This window comes from Aptenodytes patagonicus, chromosome 1, assembly GCF_965638725.1.
Source record: "Aptenodytes patagonicus chromosome 1, bAptPat1.pri.cur, whole genome shotgun sequence".
Classification (NCBI taxonomy): domain Eukaryota; kingdom Metazoa; phylum Chordata; class Aves; order Sphenisciformes; family Spheniscidae; genus Aptenodytes; species Aptenodytes patagonicus.
This window is the reverse complement of record NC_134949.1, coordinates 50,344,683-50,370,788: the sequence shown is the minus strand read 5'-3', so window position 1 is coordinate 50,370,788 and position 26,106 is coordinate 50,344,683. Positions and strand designations below refer to the sequence as shown.

The 26,106-nt window shown below is 39.1% G+C and overlaps 1 protein-coding gene across 1 annotated transcript in view; it reads left to right on the top strand.

Annotated features, from left to right (window-relative positions):
* Positions 1–4,590: 4,590 nt before the first annotated feature.
* The window catches only part of DCN (decorin), a 40,337-nt gene continuing 18,821 nt past the window's right edge, over positions 4,591–26,106 (top strand). The window contains exons 1-3 of the mRNA XM_076334379.1: positions 4,591–4,781; positions 9,082–9,314; positions 25,638–25,750. Coding sequence (XP_076190494.1) covers positions 9,110–9,314; positions 25,638–25,750 — 318 coding nt within the window. The 5' untranslated portion in view covers positions 4,591–4,781; positions 9,082–9,109. The remainder of the gene's footprint in view (positions 4,782–9,081; positions 9,315–25,637; positions 25,751–26,106) is intronic.

Sequence of the window (26,106 nt, the reverse complement as noted above, 5' to 3'; positions counted from 1 at the left end):
ACACTCTTTCCTCCCTCTTCCATAGAGAGTTGTAGCCTCCTGGTACCTTTGGTGAGGGGCATCTACCAGCACACTCTTTCCTTCATGTGAGATTTTCCAGAGGGCAGGAGACTGCTGACACTCACACAGACATCAGGCAGAAACAAAATGTAATGTTGTCTGTGACTGAAACACAGCAAATGGAGCACCTGAGTACTAATACAGAGGTATATCAGTGTGTATGACAGCAAATGTTTTTGCATATGTTTTCTTCACCATTAATTAAAGGTGAAGAGGTAAAGTCAAAGTGAGGTTCTGGGGTCTTAAGTCCATGATCACTTTTACTTTTCTCTCACTCTTTGTTTCTAGGATGGCTAGGACCTGGGAGGACTCACAAAGTCTAGTTTTACCTATTTGCTGCATTTTTGAGGGAGGGAGATAACAGTGATCTCAAAATGTACGTCTACACTACAAAAGTGTGAGGAACAGTTAGGACAGGCTTCCTCCTCAAGGGTGGAAGTTAAGTTCAGAGCATTTGAAATCATAGTGAGTAGTAAGGCTACGCTGATATGTGGTTAGGTCCTGCAGCTGCTGGATACACCTGGACAAAACGATTTGATTCAGGAGAGAATAGAAATGTCAGCAGAAAGGAAAGCCAGTGTCAAGTACAGGAGCAGATTGACCTTTCCAAAGAAAAGAGACCAAAGTAAAGGACATGATCACACATCGGATACTTCAGCTGAGGGTAATTTTAATTTGTTTCCTAGAATGACCTGTAGATCCCACAGACTCCTTTCAGAAGAGAGCAGGGAGTTGACCGTGAGGGGTACACAGTACATGCTCTTGCAGAGTGGGAAAGGGAGAGAAGGGAAGACAGACGGTGACAGAAGAGACTATTCCTCCAAAGAGAGCACTCTCTCTTTTGAAGTTTGGTTGCATTCTGTTCAAACAGTTATACAAGAAGAGCTTTCACCACAGCAGAAAAATAATGTTACTGGTAGCACACGTCCAAAATCCGATACATTGGTCCTTTTGATCTGTAGAAATGTCAAGAAGTTCAGGACTATAATTTCTGAGGTCACAGAACGCTGAAGGAAACTTTGATACTCAAAATATCCAGAAATTACATTTCTGTCTCTTTAGCTACCTTGTCAGGCTGTGCCTGGGTCAATATTTACCTGGATCAATGTTTACTAAGCTTGGGTCAATATTTACTGGCATTTTTAGTAGAGGAACTCCATTGCTACGGTAAAGAACAGTTTACTACAGGTGATTGAAAGAAATTATTAGGCATAGTGTAGAAAGGAGAGGAAAGACAGGCAGTAGTATATTAGAGAATGTGGAGGATGCCACACTAGGGAGCTAGTAAAGCCCAGGCGTGAGATACAAAGATAGAGGAGGTGGAAAGGGCCCCTGAGAGGCAGCCAAACAGAGGATCTGGTTTCCTCCCTTCTTGGTGGGGATTGGCACTTACCTAGCTGGTTCATGAGGACTTTGAGGCAGATTTGCCTGCCCCTCTTCCTTACCACAACAACACTAACCAGTCTTTGATCGTCAAAGCTGTGATCTATTAGAAGTCAGCCCAAGAAAAATGCCTTTTTTGTAGTGGAAAATTAGAATGAGGACGAACCTGAATCTCTGGGCCACCATGTTCCTGCAGGACAGATCCTGTCCTCCTGCTTTGGTTTTATTCCAGTAACATTCTGGATTGCAATAAATGCTACGCTTTTTTTCCCAGGCTCCCTAAAAAAAGCCTTTCTTTTCACCCCCAGGGGTAGGTTATGTCGGCTCCCCATTCTCCTGAGGAGCCTGCAACCTGTGCTGGCAGCGCTGGGTGCCTGCTGGACGTGCCTCTCTCCCAGCCCTGCCCCGTGCTCCAGGAGCTCTTCCCCCGGGGTATGTTTGCTCCTTCCAGGGCAGCTGCTCATCTCCTTCCTGCAGAGACTTCCACTGGACCCAGGCAGGTCAGTCAACAGCACGCAGGCAGGCAGGCAGGCTTCCTGTCTTCTCTCCCACCACTGCCCTTTGAAAGGTCCACAAAATAAGCTGTGGGCAAATGAAGCAGATGCTATCCATCAAAATTTAATAAAAAGACTGTTACATAAATAACATTAACATGCAGTTGCCTGTAACTTTCTGGGAATCAGTCTTTGGAGCAACATGTAGCCGTATAAGTTTGTTAAATTGCAGTAATAAAATCATATAGAAACCAAGATTGTTCTAATCATGATTTTTTTGTATTGACTAAGCCGTAGTCAAAGTAGGTCAGACTGGGAAGGAGAGCTTATCGATGCTAGGCCCTGTGTATGGTCATGGGCCTTAAAATTATATAATGACTTAATATTGTTGTTGGGTTTTTTTAAAAAAGTTGTTTATCTTCTCAGTGACGTAGCAGGGGGCAAAGAGTGGGGTTAAAGGAATACTTGTATCAGAAAGGATCCCACATTCCCATAAAAGCACACAAATGACTTAAAACAGTTAATAGGGTACTGCACCAATATTCAATCTTGTAAGTCCTCTCCCATTCAGTTGCTCAGTCCTCCACATACTCCACTTTGCATTTCAGGAGGGCTTGGATGCCTAACACATACCCCTTCTACCTCTGGGTATCGGCAGGCAGCATAAGTGTTTTCATAATTCCTAAAGATGGTAACATCTCTTCCCCTCTGAGCTTCTTGGGATGGACTTTATTACAGAAGAAGTAGGAAAATTCCCCCTCTATGAGCAGCAGTTCCTCTGCAGGCAGACTGGGAGCCCCCAGCCCACCTGGCAGGCACCCTGTGCTCCACCTGTTCCCACCTTGATCTTCATGTTTTTGTTTGACTCTCCCTAATGCCTAAGACCAAAAAGAAGAAGAGGTGGCTGTACATCCCCTCCTGTGCCTCCAAAGAGATGACTAAGCTATTAAATTCTAACACCTTTCAACCCCATAACAGATATCAGAACAAATGTATTACGATTTTATTGGGAAAGGATATGAATGGGTTTTGTGAAGCAAACTGACAACAAGTTTACCCTGACCTGTTCCTCATCAAAATCTTGCTTTGAAATGTTTTTAAACACCAGATGCAGCTGGTGACCAAGGTTCAAATAACTGACATTACTAAGATGCAGCCAAGATTTCAGCAAGCCTCATGGCGACACTTCTAGACAAAGATAAGGCTTTGTTGTAAGCATGAAAGCTTGGAACACCACTAATCATATGTGGAAAAATGTCACAACAAAAATCATTAGCAGTCTTGAATCCAGTGGAGAGGCAGGGGAAAGAAGTTAGCTCAAGGACTAGGGGTGAATAAATGATCCTTAACTTCTAGAGTGAACTATATAAAGAAGCTGTAATGTAAGATGTCTGATTACACCTTTGTGCTACACTGACCAAAACTAAGCAATTATTCTACCATGTTTTCTTCCATCAAAGGAGAACAATTATAAGAGCTGTTTCAATGGCTCTTCTTGAAATTAAATGAAGAGAATAGCTAAAATCTCAAGAGTTTATTGTGTTTCTAAAAATGCAGACTTCTTTTAAACATCATTTCACATTTTACAGGCTTTAATTTCAGATTTGCACCTGGTCTTAGCCTAGGGGCAGAAATAAAAGGATACAAGTCAAAACACAGAGACACAAGCCTCCAGTATTTAGATAGGACAGCTAAGAGCACAGGGAAGCTACACATGTTCACAATGTGTTTGGATTACTAAATAAATAGTAATTATTGTATTTGCTCTCCCTTCAGTTTGCTAGACTTTTAAAATTGTGCAGGAATAGAGAAACTGCATTTTAGATTCCATTGATACTTGCATCAAAACAGAAATTACTAAAATACAATATAAATCTGAACAATGAGTCAGATACATTTTTCCTTTCATGCTAAAAAATCTCCACTGTCTCTTAAAAAAACCAAAACCCAAAAAAAACCCCAAAAAACCCACCCCCAAAAAACAGTTAAAGCTGATTTCCGCTCTGCTTTGCTGTCCTGGTGAGAAAGCAGTAAAAAAAAGCAAGGTTTATATAAAGCAGTTCTAACCACAAATGTTAGAATCGTTCTTCTAATGAAAACATGATTTTCATATATATCAAAAACATGCTGTAGTTTGAGGAAATACATAAAAACTTTATTATTAGACAGGAATAGTATATTACAGTATATACTACTTGGTTTGACAATGATTATAGCATAAGCAAAGGCAGGTTGGTATCTGTTTAGTTTTACCTAAAGCTACCCCTTTTTTCTGATATTAATCTCCACTTTGACTAACTCCAAGATTAATTTTATATCATTTCCTTGAATTACAAATACTATAAACAAGAGGAACAGCCAAACATTTTTCTCAGTAATGAGTCAGAAAAAAAAACATAGTTAAAACCAAGAAAACTTTCCTAAATATATGTTGTAGGGACATAAATAAAATAAGTAGGATGAATTACAGCTAAACATCTGTCTTACAGTGTACAAGTAGTTTGGGATTCTAAACAGATGAAAAAGAAACAAAGCAAATGAAAAAGAAAAAGGAGGAAAAGAAAGCAAAAGAGCTGATAAAGTTTCTGGCTACAATACAGGAGACATATCATTACCATATGATCTAATGTGGGTGTCAGCCTGGATTCTGTTCATTGAGAGAAACCTTATTTTTTAACTGTGCTATGGAATAGAAGCAGGAGGGTTTTCCACCAAGTGACAGTCACTGAGCTGAACTTACCCCCTCCTCCTTTCCACACCTGCAAAGCCTTTTGCCTGGGTTGAATATTTAGTTTAATTACATCTCAGCTTTGAGAGCTCCTGTTGCAAATCCTGGATTAAAAGGTACGGTTTTCAGTAATTCTCCTGAACTATGCTGCACTAATAAAACTTCAGGCAAGTCTACGGCAAGAACTAGTTGCATTTTAAGAGAAGCAAGGAAAAAATCCTGCTAAATGTTTAGCAATGTTAAGTTTTGTATCCAGCACTTTTGTTTCTTGGGAACATAAGAATGCATTCTGAAGGACTGTGCAGATTTCCTACTGTTTATTTGACTGTTCTGTCTCTTGTTTTGATTTGTATAAGCACTGCTATAGTCCTTTCTTTTTCCTTACTGTAAACTTTTGCAGCAGTATATTCTCTGTTTGCAATCCAGTGTTTAGAATTGGTGATGTAATGAGTGTAAAAAATGCATGAGTTCTTACTTTTCTGTTTTAAACTGCACTCTGCGATTTCTTTTTTATTTGGATTTCTTCATATATATTCCAAATACTAATGAATATAATTTCAATTTCAGAGAAAAAAAAAGTAGTAGTTACTTAAACGGGCTCAGTGTATGTCTTTGTAATGTTAGAAAGTGCTATGTTACAGTGTACAAACAACGGACTCATATTTAAAGAAGGTTCCTATGAATGAAATAGTAGAAAAGAAAACTCCTGGAGTTGAAACTCCTGTTAACAGAGTTTTAATCTCTTTAAAGCTTACAACTCCTACGTTTGGACATCTAGACTTTATTACACAAAATAGGTAAAACATATAATGTCGGGGATTTTTTTTGAAACTGCACATATTGTTTAACTTGTCTTTTGTGGCATTTTGAGAGATTTCTGACAGTAGGTGAACTAATATTTTAAACTTAATATTAAGGTAAAGTGACAAGAAGACCACCAATACAGTGGTGACGTGAACTGATGAAGCATATTTCCAGTGGTATTTTAAACTGAAATGTGGCCAAGTCTATGGTATAGTTTCCTCTGTTTGTGGAAAAGTCTTCCTCATTGTAAACACATAATTAAAGCAAATTTAAACAGTTATGTCCTGCAGACATAAATATTGTGTCACAGACCTTTTAAGAATTCAGATTTTTTTCCCCTCTCTAATTTTTTTGCAAGTGACATGTAAACATTTCTTACTTGTACAGTTTTGTATATATTTTTTTCTCTGTTTATGTTCATTTACACATGCAAACAATAGGAACAGATATGTATGCCTGCAGTACAAATACATATATATGAATAAAGATATGCAGACACATATCTATTCCAATTTCCTGATTAATATGTAGCTTGTGTCTGCTATTTTCTCTGCTGTGTCCTCGGATTAGATCCTTGATATTCTTTGTTGTCCTACAGTTTTCCTTTATACGCAGCTCTTACTGATTTTATTATAGTTTTGACAAAACAGGGACCAAAGGAAAAGGCCTACTACAGGGTTTAACTAAGATAAGTGAAGTCATCAATATTAATGTGAACAAGAAATAAAGTGTGAAGACACTTCCAAAGTGCCTTTGCATTGTTTTGGGTTTTTCTGAGGGGTAGTAATTTAACTCCAGGATAAGATCCTGATTGTGCATTCTTGGGATGGATGGTGCTTCAGCACCGTGACCCTGAGGGGGAATACAAGCAGTTTTAAATACTTAAGAATACTTTAAAAATATACAAATACATAAAAAAGAGCTGGGGAAGCTCTTTAAAAAGTACTGACTGCCAGTGCCATGCCAGTGTTGGTGTGCAGCATTCCCAATGTTTATTGATGTTAATGTACATTCTGAAAAATGATTTGTACTGGGATAATGTTTTATTGATCATTTTCACAAGGCAGCTTATTATGATAAATGGTGATGATTTAGCAAATTTGTCTTCCCATTTCAGACTATTAATAAATTGCATTGTTACTTTACAATAATTTGTACATAATAATGATTATTTCAAAAATCTTCTTTTAAATTAAACCATGGTAAGAACTCACCACCATGTATTAACACCACTTTGCTGTGACATCCTTACTTGTCCGTGTGTACTCTGCATGCATCATGGGGGTGTTGCTGGGGAAAGGACACAGCCCCAGTGTTGGGGGGGGGGGGGGGGCAGGGCAGGAGGGAATGCAGGAGGATGGTCCACACGGGGACACAGCCTGCCCCTGCTGCATGGCATGAGTTTGCACAGCACTGAGCTGGGCTAACAGGACATGCTAAAATGCGCTGACCCTCTAGTTGACATTGGGGGCTGTGAAACTCCTCAGTGCATGCAGTGGGTAATATGTCTGCTCCAGGAATAGAAAATACTTTCAGGTCCAACTAAGAAACCAACTATGTCTCTTAAAGAGGCAACAGAAATGGTGTTTTACTCCATGTGAAGTCACTTTGAAGTCTTTGGGATACCTGTCTTCCTGTTAGGTAGATGACAGAAATATAAGCTATGATTTTAAAGCACTAGCATATTTTATAAGGTAACCTTATCATCCTCTCAAGACCGAGCCCTAAAGGTTTCTGCAGGATTGCATTATTGGCACCTGTAGGTAGAAATTCATAAAGGAAATTGAACCCAGGCACAATATAGACTGTATCTAATTCCACACCTGTGTTTTTTATCTGTTTAGCTTTTTTTATTCTGACCACTCCTGTTAGAGTACCTGGATGTGGTATTCTAGAAAGAGAGGCCTCAGTATACCACTCTCACCTAACATCAGCTGCTTATGTTAGTCATCTACCTGGTAGGTTCTGTATGTCAATGTAGAGAGGGAGACAGTCCTCCTCCTCTGCCTCTCCCCCAGTTTTTTTATCTTTCTATTAGTCAATATGGAGCTGAGGAACGTTATACCACTCCCCTAACTGTTAGATAACTTCTGCTAGAAAAAAATTAATCCCAGGTAGCACCCAGACAAGGCATTTCGGAAGTTATTGACCTGAAGAAGCAAGTGGACATTTTTGCTTTCATTACAAAGAGCAACATCTGTATTCAGGACTATGCCATCCATTTTAAGAAAAGGCTCCTAAATAAATGACAAATTTGCCTTTCTGTCAGTTGGCAACTTGAAAGCAGGTTTCTTCATATATTTTTGTGGGTTGTTTTTAGACCCATGAAGGTTTGTAAAAGATAAGCTTCCTTATATAAAATAAATAGTAAAAGAAAATAATTTTCAGAAACTTAGCTGATCTACACAGCCTTGATACAAAACCTGCAAACAGCTGCTTTGTAATTTCTCCTTAGCAACACAGGTAGCACAATGTACAGTGTGTTGAAATGCATTTAGGCCTAGGTCCTGAGAACACGTATTTAAGCAGTTTTCCTTGTTAGTATAGAATCATAGAATCATAGAATAGTTTGGGTTGGAAGGGACCTCTAAAGGTCATCTAGTCCAACCCCCCTGCTGTGGGCAGGGACATCTTCAACTAGATCAGGTTGCTCAGAGCCCAGTCCAACCTCACCTTGAATGTTTCCAGGGATGGGGCATCCACCACCTCTCTGGGCAACCTGTTCCAGTGCTTCACCACCCTCAGCGTAAAAAATGTCTTTGTATTTCTATGTATGGCAATATATATTTGTGTAAAGTTGCTCCTGAGCATGAAAGTCTGCAGAATGAGGCCCTGAAGTCCCATTAGAAAGTGTGCTGACAATACTACAAGCATCAATTCAAATGCTTATGCAGTGCAAAGCAGAGGATTTTCAGGGTGCATTGTTTATATCATAAAATCCCCTAGCCAAAAATTTGGAAAGAAAGCCAAGAATATCCAATAGAACACAACATTATATTCCATTTTATTGTGCTGTTTAATCTGGGAAAGAAGTATAGCTCATTTAAACAACTAAAGATCTTCCCCTCTCTCTCCACCCTGTCACTAGATCCTACTCTTTCTCAGTCAGTTTTACTAGGCTATAATTTAAAACACACAGCAAGCTGGCACTTTTAAAAAAAAATATTTCTCAAGACATCAAATACTGCATTACAGTGAGTTTGGGAACCTCAGGTTCGTCCCCAGGGGACAAGCTCATTGCTATGAAACAAATACTAATGAAATCAAATAGACTGTTACGTTGGCAGAAAACAGACACATGGAAAATGTGGCTTATTGTTTTGACTGTTTTGCATAACAAAGTTGACAGCGCTGCCTGTTCCTAATAAATATTACTCTAAATATGCAAACAGATGTGTTTCCAGTTGCCTTTAAACTGCTCTGTAAAAAAAAAGCCTATTGACAAGCAGTTACCAAACTCCTATCACATAACTGTCCTATTTTCACAATTCGGGTTTCATTTATTGAAAGGAACAGTTATGCAATTGGTGGATATACTGGACCTCCTTCAGCAGGAACTGTGCAGCTATGGGAAACTTACTTTTGTTGTAAATCTCCTGCTTTGATCCCTAGGTTCTGCCCGGAGTCGATGAACTAAGCCATGAGGCTGGCTCTTCTCTTCGTCCTACTGCTGCCAGCATGCTTGGCCAAGCCATTCCACCAGCAGGGCCTCTTTGACTTTATGCTGGAGGATGAAGGGTCGGCCGATATGCCTCCAACGGACGATCCCGTCATATCTGGATTTGGACCAGTGTGCCCCTTCCGCTGCCAGTGCCATCTTCGCGTGGTGCAGTGCTCTGACCTAGGTAAGCCCAAGAGTATCTCCACAGGGTATATACTTACATTCTAGCCACGGGTTTGCAGCTGAGATGGTGAGGCTGCTACTCACTGCCAGTCCGTAACTGGGTTTTTGTCAAAGAAATATGCTACAGCTACTGTTAACTAGAATGTACTATATGAAGTAGGCCATAAAGCCCTGACAAGATGGACATTTGTTGTGACCACGAAGAATGTTTGATTTTTTAATGTATATTTTGTGTATGTACATTTCATCTGTTCTTTGAAAGACCACAGATTTCTGTTGCAGAGAAAATAACTTTTTGAGGCTATTCCTTCAAATGCATATTAAATAAATTCAGTGAGGTCAGATGTGGGAATGGAAACATTTTAAACGGTTCTAAATTGCATGGTCCAAGCTCCAACACCCTTAATCATACTGTCTAGTACCTCAACATAGAAATCATCCCATTTCTATTGGAATACATGAGCATGGAATAACCAACCCTGAATCATATATACTGGAACCAGCTCTTTGGAGGAAAGAGCTTGGAAACTCTCCAAAATAATGAACACATTTTAGAGCTCCTTATTAAATATCTTTCTTAGACACTGTTCAAGCTGAAACCATGAGAACCTTTCTCACAAACTCCCCTTACTCCCTCACGTACAAGGGCTTGTCTGCACAGTCAGACCAGCAGGATGTGAAGCCATGCTTGCCACCACTGTGTTTGACTTTCCCATGCAGAAGTCTCAAGTAATGAAGTTGACTTCAGCGAGACTGCTCTTGGTTTAAGCCAGTATTATTCAGTCTAAGTCAGTGTACAGTGCAGAAAATCAATTAAAATTGGTTTTGTTCGCAAGAAAATTAGACAATTTATCCAGTGGACAGATAAATAATTTCTCTTATGAATTTATAGAGCTTTTTTTTTTTTTTAAAGTCTTCTCTCAGCTGTTTAAAGGTATAGCTGGTTGTTTCTATTTTCCTATATTATAGTATTGGCTTTTGATAATTACTGTAAATCATGGCACAAGTCCACCAATTAGGACCTGGGTCTCATTGTGCTGGGTGTCGTATAATTACAGAAAGGAGGGGGAAACATTAGTTACATCCCTAGAAACTTCTGTGAATTTATTAAAACAAGCCACATAATTACACAACAGATATGTTTGGCAAAGACCCAATGAACAATGCAAGCCAAGTTGCACAAATGAGCACGGACTAACCTAGCCATGCATTCATAGAGCTTTCATAGTACTGTCCCTGTTGAAAGATATTTTCTTTTTTTACCATTTAGGTGCCAGATAGTAGCAAACATGGGGTGGGGAGTGAGGAGGAGATTGCCCCACATGCCATGAAGCTCTTAGGTTTTATTGTTGTTACATTGGCTAATGTTGATGGAATTTAAGTTATTTTGAGAACTTGTACCCAGTCTGTTTCAATTCTGCAGAACGTAAGGAGCTTTCACTTGGTAAAAAAGTAAAGATATTCATGCTGGGAACCTTTGTTGCTGTACTTGCTCCCATGTTTGTTCAGTTCTCCTTCACACACACATGGTTTCCAAAGGGTTGCACTACAGTCCACTGCCTACAGATGCTTCTGGGTTAATAGAGTCCCATGATGACAAGGAGACTCAGAAATACAGCAATTAAGGCCCCGGGTCTGTGTTTCCCAGATAATTTTGAGAGGGGTGATAAGAAAGAGATATATGTTGAGCTTGGTTTAAACCCACATGCTGCAGATACTGCAATGAAAAGATTGTGCTTTTGAAGCAGCTGGGCTGATAACATCCAGCCTCTGGGCACAAGGGAAGAGAGATCTCCCTGGGCTTAAAATATGCAGCCCTGAAAAATAAATAATATTTCCCTGGCAAAGCTCAAGGTATTAAGAATCATTCAGAATTCCCCAGACTTGGCATTAAGTTTCATCCATCCTTGACACATGTGGCTACGACAGCCCCTGATGGGTCGTGGCCCAAGTGGGAGGCTCACCAGGGTGCAGGTCTGATGGCCGCCCCTGCGAACAGGGACAGGACAGCTGTGTGTGCTGCCTGCTCACAGGCAAATCTGCCCTCCGCTCTCCTCTCTTCCAGCCTTGAATCCCTTTCTGTGTGACTCAGACAAGGTCAGATTTACCTATGGACTTGAGGAAAGCCAGGAGCTGGCCCCAAGAGCTCAAAATTTTGTTGCAAACGGTGGAGGTCCTGCCAGGACGACCTAGCAGCTCCTGGGCTGTGGGATGAAGGGTGCTTGGGGCGTGGCGGTCAGGAAGGCAATGTGCACATGGGAGCCATGAAACCAGCAGTGACAGTTCCACCTCCCTGCTAACCACCACTCCTGGCCCGCATCTCCCTTCAGCTCCAGGCATTTCCGACCCAACCAAATTAGCTACCTCCCTCCCCCAGAATTATCAGATTTAGTCATCTAGTCCCATGGGCACTAATTGAAGAAAAACTGCAGGCAATAACAAGACTCCTCCCAGGGATATATTAAGAGCTTACTAAATTAAGTCCTGCAAAGGAAAGTTGAAATCTGGATCAGGATCCTTTCTTCCACTCACTCTGGCTCTTTGCAGCCACGAGCCCCTGGGTGCAGAGGGTACGTCAGAACAAGGTAGCTGGAGGACCCTAATGTGGGCTACTTATGGAGAGGTCTCCTCTTCCTCAGCATGCTTCTTTTTGTGCCCAAAGGGGCATCTGCTATTTGTAAACTCTTGCTTCATAAGGAAAAAACCAACTATCTGACACAGAGTTATGTGAATAAATCACAGGAGAACTATCACATCCAGGGTCCAGAGATCAGGTTTGCCCCTTGTCTCATGAGCACTGGATGGGAATAAAAAAAAAAAAAAAAAATCCAAATTCAATAAAAACAGTGAAAAAAATGCCCAGTGGTCCAATTACACTCTTGTCAGCTGAATTTTTACATTCCTGTACTTTCAAGCTTCAGTCACATCTTCCTAAGCACATACCTCCGAATTAATTTATTTTGCCTCCAAGCCAAGAGCTGAGTTAGCAGGAACGAGAATGCCGTCTTCTCACACCCCGAAGAAGAATTCTCTCTGAGCTGACAGATCGAGAGCAGAGCCCCATGTGCCTACCTTATATGAGATGTATTACCTTTGTGCAACGGACTCAAGGAAGTCCACCACAGTATCTTTATAAAAGTGCTGCCTTTTCTGAATCTGCCTCCTATTGCTAAAAGGGAGCCACAGGTTCACTTTTTAATCGTGCCTCAGTATAAGGCATTACTATGCTATAGCCAGACTTTCCATAGAAATCACAAACGTCTTCCTTATTAGCACACATTACAGGTGGGGAGTAGCTGATACAGCTGGTCAGAGGCAGCTTTTCATGTTTTAAGATAATAAGTACAAGGAAGATGTGCAGTCAGTTGGCCAGGAAAACATGCCTTGTAAAAGCTCTAGCAAGGATTAACTGTTCCATTTAAAGTCTCATCCTCCCAAAGGGAGTCTCAAGAAAAGGTTCCTCCCAGAGCGCCCTGGTAGGCAGGAGAACGCATGTGTGATTACTCAGCCCTGCAGCGGACGCAGAATGCTCCATAAGTGCATTCAGAGGTGGTGGTCAGAGCTTTATTTCACCTTCAGATAAGTCTGGCAGCCCCTTACGAAGTGAGCAGTGTCTGTGTTCTGCAAGATGCAATGAGATCACCTTCCTTGGAGACTTCACAGGATGTAGGGGGGTCCTTCTAGCCCTCTTGCTGTGAGCATCCATGGAGGTTTTGTGGTCTCCAAAAGGTGTGTGGGAGATGGATGTCAGTAATCAAAGTTCAAGCAGTATTACAACTTAAACTGGAATTTTACTCACAGCTCAGAAATGCAGGGTTTCTCCAGCTGTAAGGTAAAGAAGGGTATATTAAAGCTCAGCATGGGTGTTGCAGTGTGTGTTTGAAAAGCACTTCGAGATCAGTGGCTGAAAAGCTTACAGATATGTAAAGCATTATTCCAGGGATCTGGTAACATGAGGCAGTTTATCTGAACATGTACAGTGTCTAAACTGTATTAACTGATGGCTCTTCAACAGCTGAACCATGGTAACATGACAACAGCTAATTTATTTGTTGACAAAAGATTATTTCTCTCATTGTAGAAAATCTTCCAGAAACATCTGAACACCCATTTTCTGATCATGACTCCATTTGGGAACCTCATCTCTCATTATAAAGGAAATTATCTCCTTTGGGATATACCTTGATTTGAACTTCTGTTGTCAACATAAATCTTTTTAAAGAAAAATAATACGTACCTCATAGGTGATCAGTCTCAGTCATTTTATGAGTTCAAGAAAACAGATAGGATTACTTACTATTGTGTACACAGCTTTAGAATCCCTGCCATTATTTGAGTGTTTACTAACCTTTCAAAAACATATTTTTTAAAGCTAAATGTTTAGCTAAAAATCTTACAGGTTTCTAAAGATGTAATAAGAGAAAGCATGGATCCTTAAATGTCCAGACATTAACAAATATAATTTTTAAATAAAAAAGTTTCTGCTAATTTACATTGTAATTGCTGAGCCTTTAGGACAAGTTATTCCATGTTTTATGTATTTTTTCCTTCTAACAATAAGGACTAGAGACTTATTCCTTTTATGTTTAATAGAAGCTGAGACTCTCATGAAATCCCCTCACTTCATGGAACTGGACCATTTAACAAAAATATTATCAATAAAAATGGAACCATGAAATCTGGGAAAGTATATTGTCACTTATACTGAGAGTAGCCTCTGCATCACAATACCATGGCCTTAAAACTGAAGACTAAATGCCTTTTTGGACACCATTCTTCAGCCAAACATAACTATGCTGTCATCAAACACAGGGCATTGGGCTTTCCACATGCTAACTTGATTCACTTGGGTGAATCGTGATACTCTAACATGTTGGAGATGAGACTGGAGGATCTATATGAAGTATTACAGGTATTATCTGTAATATAGGAGTGATCTCAGGTGATGTCAGCTATCTTAAGAGTCATCTAGGCTCCTTTCACAGCCATGGGGAGAGTTAGGCAGCCGCCCCACGGGGCAGTTCATCCTGTCTAAGGTGGATGTCAGTGACAGAAAGGATATGTCACTCTCAGAGAATTAAACTGCCAACACAGGGCCTCGATGTCCACTCGAGGCTGTACAACTTACTTTCAGATTAATGAAGTTATGTGTGATAAAATTAAAGCATGGAAAAAATAAACTCGGGTTACCAGCATTATTTTGTAATAAATTTGCCACAGATTATTAAAATTTTTGTATATATTCTGCTTAGATACAATTTTTGGGATGCCTTGGAAGTTAAAGAAAGCATGAATTAAAGCCCTGTACTCAGTACATCCTGAAAAATTATTGTCAAGAACGCAATAATTAGAAAACAATCTTGAAAAGTTGTCAAGAAAAAAAATATATTGGCCTGGATATAGACTGCTTTATATTAACAAAAAGTCATTAGCTTTTGCCAGTGTAACAGTAAAAGACAGGCCTTGTTGCATCGCAACCTGAATTGCTGATGTTCCAGTTGATAAACATGATTCTAGGCGAAAATTAATCCACTCTAAACACATCCTTTCTTTATTAGCTGCTTACTCCAAGGTAACAGTTACCAACTCCGTGTGTTTTCTTTTTTTTTCCTTAGATTTGTTTGCTTGCTTCAGAGTAGGAAATGCCATTTAAGAAAGCCTAGTGGCAGGAATGGAAAACCTGACTGCCAAGTACAAGTGATACAAGAAGTGACTGTTTTCTGGCTTGCACTGTGACAAGGGTTCATTTCTAAAATTTCCCAATGCACAAATAAATAGCTAATAGATAGCTAGTAAAATGTGAGTCAATTATTATAAGTCATAGCAGGTGATTACAGTGCTTAAAACATGCTAAATAATCACTGCTGACACCTACTAGTGTTATGGACGTCTACAGTATGTGTATTATTATGTTCTTAACACCTTTATAGGGTATATTCCTTGGTAAGACATGTAACTATTTAAAAGCTACCTGTGTTTTCACAACATAAAGCCTGTGCTATTCAACTGTGAAAGGTTCCCAGCCAAGTCTTAGGAAGAGCTAAAGAGTCCAAAGGTCCAATGTTCACTGAGAACCCCCTGCCAACAGGGAGGAGACCTAGGAATTTGGGTCCTATGTGAAGCCACCAATAACAGCAAGGAACTGCCAATACTAGCCTTCAGCTACTCAGGAAAACTCTGCTCGCAGAGTCCAGTTACCATCGTATTTAGAAAAGATTGTAGTTCTAAGCAGATTTTCAAAACACCTCTCTCTAACCCAGATTTGAGAGTGTCCCCTCCTTATCAATCTTGGATTCACTGGTCCGTATTTTGCTTTACCCATGTCCAGGATCTGTCATGTGATTAAAAGGAAGTGGGCCAAAAGAAGATAATCAGGTTACAGAAAAAAAGAGTATTTTTCTGAATATACTTTTATCTTTTCCTAAAGTTCAAATCTAAGAATATATCCTTCAAAATACATTGCAATTTTTTTTAAACTTATTTCTCCTGCTTTACATGCCTGCCCTGACAAACAATATTGACAAATGCTGGAATTCTAGGTCTCTTTGGTTGTATTATATTTAAGGGCTCATTCACACAGAGCATTATTGTCCTTTACACTATGAAAGCAAAGTAGATAGATGGAGTAGAACTTGCTCATTGGCTTCTCTGCAAGGAAAGAGGTGGAAACAATGAACACAGACACAAAGGGACCTTAAGACCCAGGACCATGCCTGCATGGGTTTTTCTGGAGGGGTGGGGAGGGTTGAGTTGCAGTTTTCAACTTATGGGACCAATTATGAGACTTGAAAAGCTTTGTACAAATGACTCTGTTGTTAGCAGGGTTACATTTGCTGTATAAGCAACTCTACTGCAGACTTCTTAGGCAGTCAATAGGGAATGAAAAAGGTGAAAAGCAGTATTTAAAGAATTTGTGTGCTCTCTGCACACATGCTTTTAAGTGAGAGGGCACCTCGGAGAGCATCCCATACCAGCTTTGTGTTTGTTTCCTGGGATCTATTTGGAGTGCTTTGAGTTGCTACAAAAATCTGTTAAGGAGAGGATGCTTGGAGTTGTAATTTCAATAAGAAAAGGAATGTGATAAGTACTCATATTTTAAAAAGCAGTGAAAACAAGAAATCTTTTCTGCCCACCTAATTTCATGGCAGCTTTAGGGATTTAATGGCAAAACAACAAACGGTCAGATTATTTATAGAAATCCTACAGCATTTAAAACATGTGCATGTGTAAATGGGACTACAGTCTGGTTCTGTAATACATCATCAGCACAATAGAAATGTGCAATAGGTCATCCCAGAACCCGTTTCTGCCTGCACCTCCCGCACCACCTAAAATGTGAAAGCCTAGGATGACCTCAGTTTCTATGCTGGAGTGCATGTTTTCCCTTCTACTGCTCCAGTGTAGGCCTCAGAAACTAAACAGGCTCTCAATGAATTCATATTTTAGGGTGACATAGAAGAAGAGTGTTTGTAGTGGTGCAATAACCAAACTCTTTGCTGAATATCTCTACCTAAGAGGTGTAGGAGCAAAGGCATAAGTGCATTAGCCAAACAGGGCTAAAAAGCTATGTTATCATTCAGCTCTGATGCCATTTCTTTCCAAAAGTTCAATTAGGTCTTCAGCTTTGATTTCCACACCTTCAAATTGGGAAGATTGTACTGATCCTTTACCACTGGGAAGTAAGAATGGGAAAGGAAAGGTGAACAGTGCTAATAAAATTTGTATAGTAGCAGCAGCCCAGAAAAGAAAAAGAAAAGAAGGGATAATATGAACATGAAAGGGAAAATCTTGCTTTTTCAAGGGAATCTATAACAGAAATGATTAAAAAAGGAGATGTATAGAAAGTTTCAGATTCAGGAAAGGAAAAAGGAAGAAGGAACTTAAGAATTGAATTAAAATCTTACTGTTTTCAGGGTTAGGGGGTAAAATTTATTTTCTTTTCTTTATTCTTTAACTCTGTGGTGGAGAGTTTACATCCTCTGGGCTGGAGATGACTGTTACAGTGATAGCTGACCTGGGGAAGGTCTATCACTAAATTACTAACAAAATAAATAAGTCACAAAGCAAAAATATCTAAGAGTTACAAGGATGTATACCACATCATCTAGTAGAAAGAGGGAACTAACAGGTCTGCAGACTCCCAGATTCAATCAGGAAATTCTCTCCCAACACTTATTTAAATGTTATTCACTATGTCCAGACACAGTCACAGCAGCTCCTTCCATTGTTTGCTTGCATGAAAGTAGGTTGAAAACAATCCTACAACATTTATGAAAAATGGCCATGTTATGTTTAGAAGTACCCGAAATAACGAGGAACATATCTCTGCCCTCAGGTCATAATAAAACTAGGGCTGTGCTATGACCATGTGGTCAGAACAGGAAGGGCTAAGTTTACTTGAAACCAGAGAAGATCCCCCCCAAATGACTCTTTATGGCTACTACATTATGTTAGTGTTAATTCTGGTAGATCCCAAAGTAAAGATTGAGGGAGCTATCCTTAAATTGTCATCTGTTGCCTGCTGCTTAAACTGTGAACAGGCAAACATCAAATTATATTACTCCAAAAGATCATTCAAAATGTAATTTATTAGATGATACTCACTTTTCTGAGTCACTGAAATGCTCTCTTCTGACTACTGTAAAATACTCGTAAGAAACAAATGTTTCACCTTAACACATGAGTACTCATAGGTAGTACATCTGCATTGCATCCACTTTGACTAAAGCCATTATGCACATGGTGCTGGCAGATTGCATGAATCACACAGGACAGTTGCTGTTCTCTGATGGGATGTTTTATGTCTGTTACCATGACAGTGGGAAATGTAAAGCTGGCAATTCCAGGAGTTAAAAAAACTCATAAGGTTAGATTTTTTTTTACTTAATGTCTTAATCCCTGAAGTCTCATGATTATTTCAGAATATTTTCCTGCCTTTCTAAAATACTTCAGTGCTTCTTGATAAGACATATAACTTCCAGACCTTTGAAATTAAAAGTCAGTTAGAAAGAACACAGAAATAGGAGTTGCTTGATTTTTAGTTTCAAGAATATATCATTACTCTTAGGTATTAGCTTTCGGAGCCAGGAGGCTAAATCTATCTGTACCAAAAACCTGACTAGCACTGAAAAATAATTCATAACATCTGTAGCTTGCAATATCCGTTATACTTTGAAATATGTGTTCACTACACAGAGTGGGTGCAAATGGAAAAGAACAGTTAAAGCAATGCATTCATTTTTAAATCTTTGTGAGGCCCTTTATAATTATTAGTATTATCATAATGGAGAATTATGCATTTGATCATAATGTGTGAATTTGTTTCTATTTTTCCGTGTTCCTCACTCTGTTCTGGGAAGCAATGTTGTAAATGTTTGGAAAAAAAACCAGCGTAGTAACATATCAGTAGGTCTACCTCTGTGAGAGGCCACCTCAGCAGGGGATGGAGTTCATTTTCTTGTTCTTTCCTGTGGGAAGGGTCAGAGGTATACAAAAATAATAATCTGTGATAAAAATAAGTCCAAAATGGATCTTAATGGAAGATGAGTCTTATAGACTGAAGAGCAGAAAAAAAGTCTGAAAAATGGTTGTGAATCACCTTTAAGAAGATGTATTTTGAGAGTCTCATGCATTCCAGTGGACACTGCTTTTTTATATCTCTTAGAAAAAAATTATTACTGCTGACTTCATAGCAAGTGAGGGGAAGGTGGAGAACAAACTTTTACTTTAAAAGTGGGAGAGAGAAGGAGGCTGCGGATACTTCTCTGTAGAGGAAGACAATTGTTTCCTATTTTATGTATGGTGGGATGCAAATAATGAAATTACTCCTATTTGCAAATCCCACACAACAGAGAACAAATTTCCAGTAAATACTGAAGCACATAGCCAGTGAACTTTTCTAAGTCAAAGCATTCAAAGCTGTGTTAAGCTCCTTGCCATCCTTCCAGAAAGCAGTCCTTGAGTCCTGTTATTTTCCGTGACTAAGTATCCTGACCCCGTAAGCTTGCTGTTCGCCTCATTCACCCCAGAGTCCACTCAGGCCATTACTGAGGGCATTCACCCCCCGGGAGGGTTGCTGCCCCTCAGTGGGATGCGGCAGAGCTGGGTTTGGAGCAGGGGAGAGCACACAACAGCATGCACAGGCAGCGCAGGCAGCTGCTGGAGAGGCTGCCTCCGCCGGGAGAGCAGCCGCTGATGATCACGGTTGGGAATTACATGCAGCTCAGCCCAAATTCCTCAGCTGGCAGCAGCTGTTTGTGGAAACTGAAGGAGTCTTGAAAAGAGCCCCATTTTATGGCCCCTGTGATAATAATTGTGAGTGTTGCAATGTAATAACACATGCATCTGAGCTACAGCATTCAGATGTCTCTCTGCCTTTTGGCCCCTTCTCTCCAGCTGGGGAAGAGAAGGTTTATTCAGAGAAATAAGCCACATCCCTGCTTGTTGTAAAATGGATAGGTGGAGGGAAAAAAAAACCCAAAATACCCCAAACAAACAAACAAAAAAATCAAACCCCAAGCTTTGTTGCGTTGTTAAAGTTGTTTATAATTGGCGCTGTTCATATATTTGTTATTTTGACTATGTGGTCTCAGTGTTACAAGTATGCAATTCTCAGGGAAGTGTCCTCATCTCTGGGCTACAGACTCAGACTTCCATTTGCTTAGTCTCCCTTGCTGGCCCCATAAATCTTGCATTCCTTTTCTGCATAGTCGTATGGCTTCAGCAGAATCGTGGCTCCATGCCAAGTTGCAGACTAACTTGTGGCTCTCACTTCTGAGAAACTGGAGCAGTAGACTGAAACCCCTTCGTAGCAAAAAGGGTTCAAAAGCCACCCTTCTCCTTTCATGGGTTAAACAATTCCACGGCTGCTTGATCACAGCTCCTGTAGCTGAGCAGGTTATTCCCTCAACTGCAAAAGTAATAAAGCCTGTCTTGTATACCAAAACCCCTCACCCCCCTTAGTCCTTACACTATTCCCAAATCCTTGCTATATCTCCTACACCTGTTTGACTGCCTAAATGGCAGCATGTGCTAGCTGGGCTGGTGCAGTGCTACACAGGAGATGGCTAGCCACTGATTGCTGCTGTCTCAGGGGCTGGATAAGGGCTGAATTATACCAGCCTTGGCTCTTCTCTGCCTAATTTCTGGTCTCATAAAATCTCCAGACCCATCAGCCTTCTGTTCTCTCCAGGAGGTGAGGCAATAACAGCTAAAGAGCCAGACACTGTAATTTGCTTAAGAAATTATGAGAAAAAACTACACTCCACATAAATAGGATCCCACAGAGACAAGCCTGATTTCTGCTACGTTACCTTCTTCTCCACCCTCCCACTAAGGAGGGATTCCTGGTCCTGTTAACCTCTCCCCACCAAACATCTTCTAGATGACTGTAGATGAGCCTTTCAGTGTTTCCAAAAGTGAGTGTGGGCCCTTGTTGTCTGCATGAAAGAAATCTGATGATGATCCAGCTCTGCTGGATTTTGATGAATACATTTTGATTGTTTGTTATTCAAAAAACCTGTGGTGTGGCAACTAGCGTAAGAAAAAGTTAGGAAAACTTCTGCCAGGGATAATAAAAGTTCAGCTGATCCTGACTAACAAAAGGAAATGTTTCAAGCTTACTTACACACTTTTTTTTTTTTTCCATTTTGTGGTTCTGTGGCATATTCTGTTCTTTATGTGTTTTCATATGCATGCATTTTTGCACAAACATGTACACTGGTGGGGACAGTTGAGTGCTACGGGTTGATAATGTAGAACAGAAGAAAATTTCTACTTATAGAAATCTGCAGAAAATAATACAGATCTGACCTGTGCTGCAGGATCTGATGACTGTTCAGCTTCTATAAGGAAGTCATGATTTCTCTCAAAGAAATATTTTAGTGCAAATCGAAATGGTCTTTATGACTAAGGATACATGAACTCGTTTATTAAATCCCTTATATTTCCAGAATCTTTAGGCTCTTAATTTCAGTGTAAACAAGGATTTTGGAAGGGTGGAGCTATACCATTTCTACTTATTTGTGAATAAGTAGAATTTTTTAAAATGTATTTACCAACTTAGATAATAACTGACTTAGTTTTATTCAACCAAAATAAATAAAGACATATGTATTTTCAATTTAACATACAGTGGGAAAGGCAGAAGAATCTAAATCTTTAATCAGTTATAAGTTAATCTTAGGAACCAGAGGCCTGAAATATTTCCAGGGAACTGAATGCCGAACTGTGTAGCACTGATTATTCACATAAAAAGTCAGACTGCTATGAGAGATTTTCGTATGGCTTTTTAAGAAGCGACCTTTAATGTATAAAAAATCACAGCCAAGAGCTGGAATACTTGCGTAAACTGTTCTTAAAATGATTGAGAGGTGACTGAATTGACATTTTCCAACACCAGTTCCCCTTTTGGTAGGTATTACATAAATTTCACTGGAAGGCATTTGTAGGTGGACATGCAGTCATACTGTACAATATGGCTTCAGAAGTATATGGGCATCGCCTGGGTTTCTCAGAAATGAGTAGTAAGGACAGCCCACAGTTCCCCTCTAAACTTCTTGGTCTCCCAGACAGAGGAATCAAAAAATCCTCCTGGGAAATGGTAATTTTATCCCAGGAACCAAAAGCCATTTCAGCTTCTAGTGGGATTACAATTTTCTCTTTTTGGTTCAAATTCTGTCATGCTGTCATGTTAGTTCGGGCTCCCCCATTCATCTGAACTGGCTGTTTATTGACTTGTCCTGACCAGAAAGTTTTGAAGGTTTGCTCTCCAGGCAGGGAATCTCCAGCACAGGGTCTAGTTTATACTACACCAACGCTCCTCCTACATGTATCTACCTGGAGATACATCTACCCATATAGAGACCTGGACCTGCAAGCTGAAGCACAGTTCTTGAAGCCAATGTAGATGTGACAAGTGGTGAAACACTTGGATCCAGTCCACACCTCAAACACAGTTTAGTCCTGAATTATTTAGCTGCTGATTTTACAGGCAGTGTCCAGATCCACCCATTTATAAACTCTTCCTCCACTGGAGAGCTCCAGTTGATGTAGCTTTCAGATGGAGGGTGTACTAAACTGCTTAATGAGAATGCAATGTCTCTCCAGCACCTGGGGTGCATCCTGTACTGCTCTATGCTTTCCTCTTCAAAACTCAGACAAGTCAAGGGGAAAAAAAAAAAAATTCTATAGGTGTATTCTGAAACATTTTTAAAAACAGCTTCAGGAAATGCATAACAGAATATACATGAGATAGTTAATAAAACAAGTTTAACACTTTAAGGGATGGCATTTATATTCTTTGCATGCAAAGCTAACTATTGTATTGTACATCTTTCTAGTTTCTAGTACAAGATAGGAAGCTTTTATAAATCATTTTTCACAAATGGATATCTGATTATTGAATTAGTCTTATTGTTGTAATATGAAACATTTAAAGTTTAACTTCATTGCTCTGAGAAATTATCAGTTCTACCTTATTCAGGGATAACACTTGAGCTTTTAGAAGCTGACGTGAAGCTTGAAATGTACAGTTGGAAATTTATTTTGAAGTTTAGTGTCTGGCAAATTATCCCTTCAGTGGCAATCCAAGTGTTCTTACAAAGTATGTTCCAAGGGCATCACATAAAGGACAGCTGTATAACTCTCATGTGCCCTAGTTTCTGCCATAAACACTTATTTACAGATAACAGTCTACTAATATAAATGTACTGACAACCAGAACATAGTAATATTACTTTGAATACAAATAATTAAACCTTTTTTTTGTATTTATATGTGAAAAATGCTATAAAAGTTGCTAGACTGTAAGAACTTCTTATAACAAAGTTATGACCTTAAAAAGTAGTGCTTTTTGGAAAAGAATTTTTAGTTGCTGACATCATTCCTGTCCACTGAAGACAGAAACTGTCCAAAGACAACCAACATACAAATTATACGGTATCACATTTTTATATATTTGGAACTCTAGTCCTACACTTCTGAAAGTAATGAGGGTTTTGCAACTGCCTTTAGTAAAAATGAAGTCCACGCCTGAATGAGGAAAGGTTATTTTAGTAATATGAAGAATCGTAATCTATATCATATATTCATGCACTGAATATCAGTAAGGTAAACAGGATGAGATGTGAGCTTTGGCCTTTGTCATTTTATGTACAGTAGAAGCTTTTACTAATTCATCCCAGGCTGGATGATTGTGCTTTTTAAAACTTTTGGATGCTGGTGTGATTAAAACTCAGCCAGGTTAATCTATATTGTACTCAGTTTTAATAAATATCAGATCCAAATATTTTAATAATTTTTTAGCTAATGTTAGAGAACTTATGAGTGGGAAAATAAATTTGAAAGAGTGGTTAGGATGTTTTTTTAAATTCAGAAATCAAACTTTTGTAATGGTAGGACAACAGAATATGTTCTATACAGACTAATATAAATTCAAAAGTAAGATTAAAAGAAGCAAACACTTTTCAAAAGTTTAGGTCTCCTGCACCCATATATAGATAACTAAAAAAGCAATCTTGTTTCCTGAATTTGCTAGGCACCAACAGCAGTAACAGACACCTGTGGGATCTGTGAGATGCTCAACACTTTGGAAGATTCAGACCAGACACCTAAAGATGAACTGGAGGCCTCATCTGCATGTAGATATTTTTAAGAATATGGCCAAATCTATAATGAATTCTTAGTGCATCACTAATTGTAGCAAAGCTCCGGTACACATCACTGTGGCCTCTCTAGAGTTTATGGTGAAGTTTTATAGTAGTAACTATAGAATAGTGTTCTTTATGTAGGTTAAAAGGATTATATAGTACCAAACATATACTTCTTTTCATGGTTTGCCATAATCCTTCCAAATACGAGCCAACCATTTTTTCACTCTACATATATATATATATTCTAAAAAGGATTGAAAGAGAAGGGATTTTGCTTAACATTGGATTTTGACAGAGAAACCTACATTCGAGGTGTGAAAACACTTACATTTGTGATGAACGTTAAACATCTCAGAATCACAGAATTATTGAGTTTGGAGGTCACCTCTTGAGATTGTCTAGTCCACCCCCCCTGCTAAAGCAAGGTCAGCTAGATCAGGTTGCTTAGGGCTGTGTCCAGTCAACTTTTGAATATCTTCAAGGATGGAGACACCACAACCTTTGTGGGCAAAGCATATCTTGTCTCTGGGCTTGAGATTAAAATATATAGGTTTAAAAAGATAATATATATAGGTATACATCTTTCATCTGAGAACAATATCATGCAGTCTACCATCATACTGGGGAGACACTGGCGATACTTGCAGAGAGATCTTTCCCAGGAGAGTTCAAATATAGCTTCAGAAATATTTGTTAAAAACTTTACTGGTAAAAAGACTGTTCTATCCAGAGAAGTCCACTTCTGTTAGATGTCCATATAGAGACTTTATGAGTGTCTATAAATTTTTCCTACCAACCATTCATTTAGCGTTTCACATTCTGTTAAAGAAACAAAACAAAACAAAACTAGTTAGGAAAGAACATTTTAATTTTGTGGTAAATCAGAATGACTATAAAAGTTTTGCTCTATTCCAAGTCACAGTATGAAAGAAAAGCTGGGTAAAGCAAGTGTTATTTAACACTAAATAATTTCATTTCCATGACTTCATCGGACTTACATATCAGCTATTCAGAAAATAGTCCCAAAGAGAGTCTTTAATTTAAACTGTCTGATGTTCTTTTGGCAGTTGTAGTGAAACCAAGAGATTTGTTCTCCAGAAAACTTGGACATAGTTTCAGATGAAAGAAAAGGGGGGAGGTGGATTGGTTTTTTTTAAGGTGGACTTTACTGCAAGTTATTCAGTTACTGTCAAACAAACAGTATTTTTTCTGGAAATGATTATAATTAACTATCGTACTTCTTTCAAAAAAGCCTACTACCTTTTAAATAGCAGGAAATGTTCTCTGTGCACAAAAGCTAACACACAGTGAAATTAATAAATACCATACCTCTTTCTGAAAGCAATTTTTTTTCACACGATTCAATGGAATTAAACATGTTAGAAATAATTTTCCCAAACTCAATCCTTTGCTTCAAGCTATAACTCAGATATATTCTCAGAAAATGGCATAATGGAAATGTGACTAAATAAATTTTGATTTGACATAGCAAAATAAAGCTCCCTTTGACTGGCTGAAGACAGAAATACTTTCAGATAAGTCTTCATAAGCTTCTTCAGGAAATGAGTTCTAGAAATGGTGTTTACTGAAAGGTAAATGCTGCTAAGAAAAGTACTGACCCCTATTTACAGTTTCTTTCAAAGTCAATTGTTTATTCTTTTCACTGTCCCCAGGTCTGGAAAAAGTGCCAAAAGACCTTCCTCCCGACACAACTCTGCTGGACTTACAGAACAACAAAATCACTGAAATTAAAGAAGGAGATTTCAAGAACTTGAAGAATCTTCATGTAAGTATATAAATGAACTAGCATTTGCCAAAAAAAAAAAGGGGAGAAAATGTGGTTTTGGCCTGGTACTCAGGTTTTTAAGGAAAACTGATGAAATACCCTGTGATCTTCCTCCACCAGCCCAGCCTATTTATTTCCTTTCCCATTCCTCTCCTGCAAACTCTTTTCTCATACCACAGAAGTTTCTCATCTCTTTTCAACTCTTCATACCTGTCTCCTGTCCATTCAGTCTCCTGATCTCCATCATAACTTCTCTCACCTATTTATTTATGTTTTCAGTCCCTTTGGCACAGTGACTTGGTTATTTCTATTTAAAAAGCAGATCCATCTCAACCCTGCCACCTCACTCGTTACGG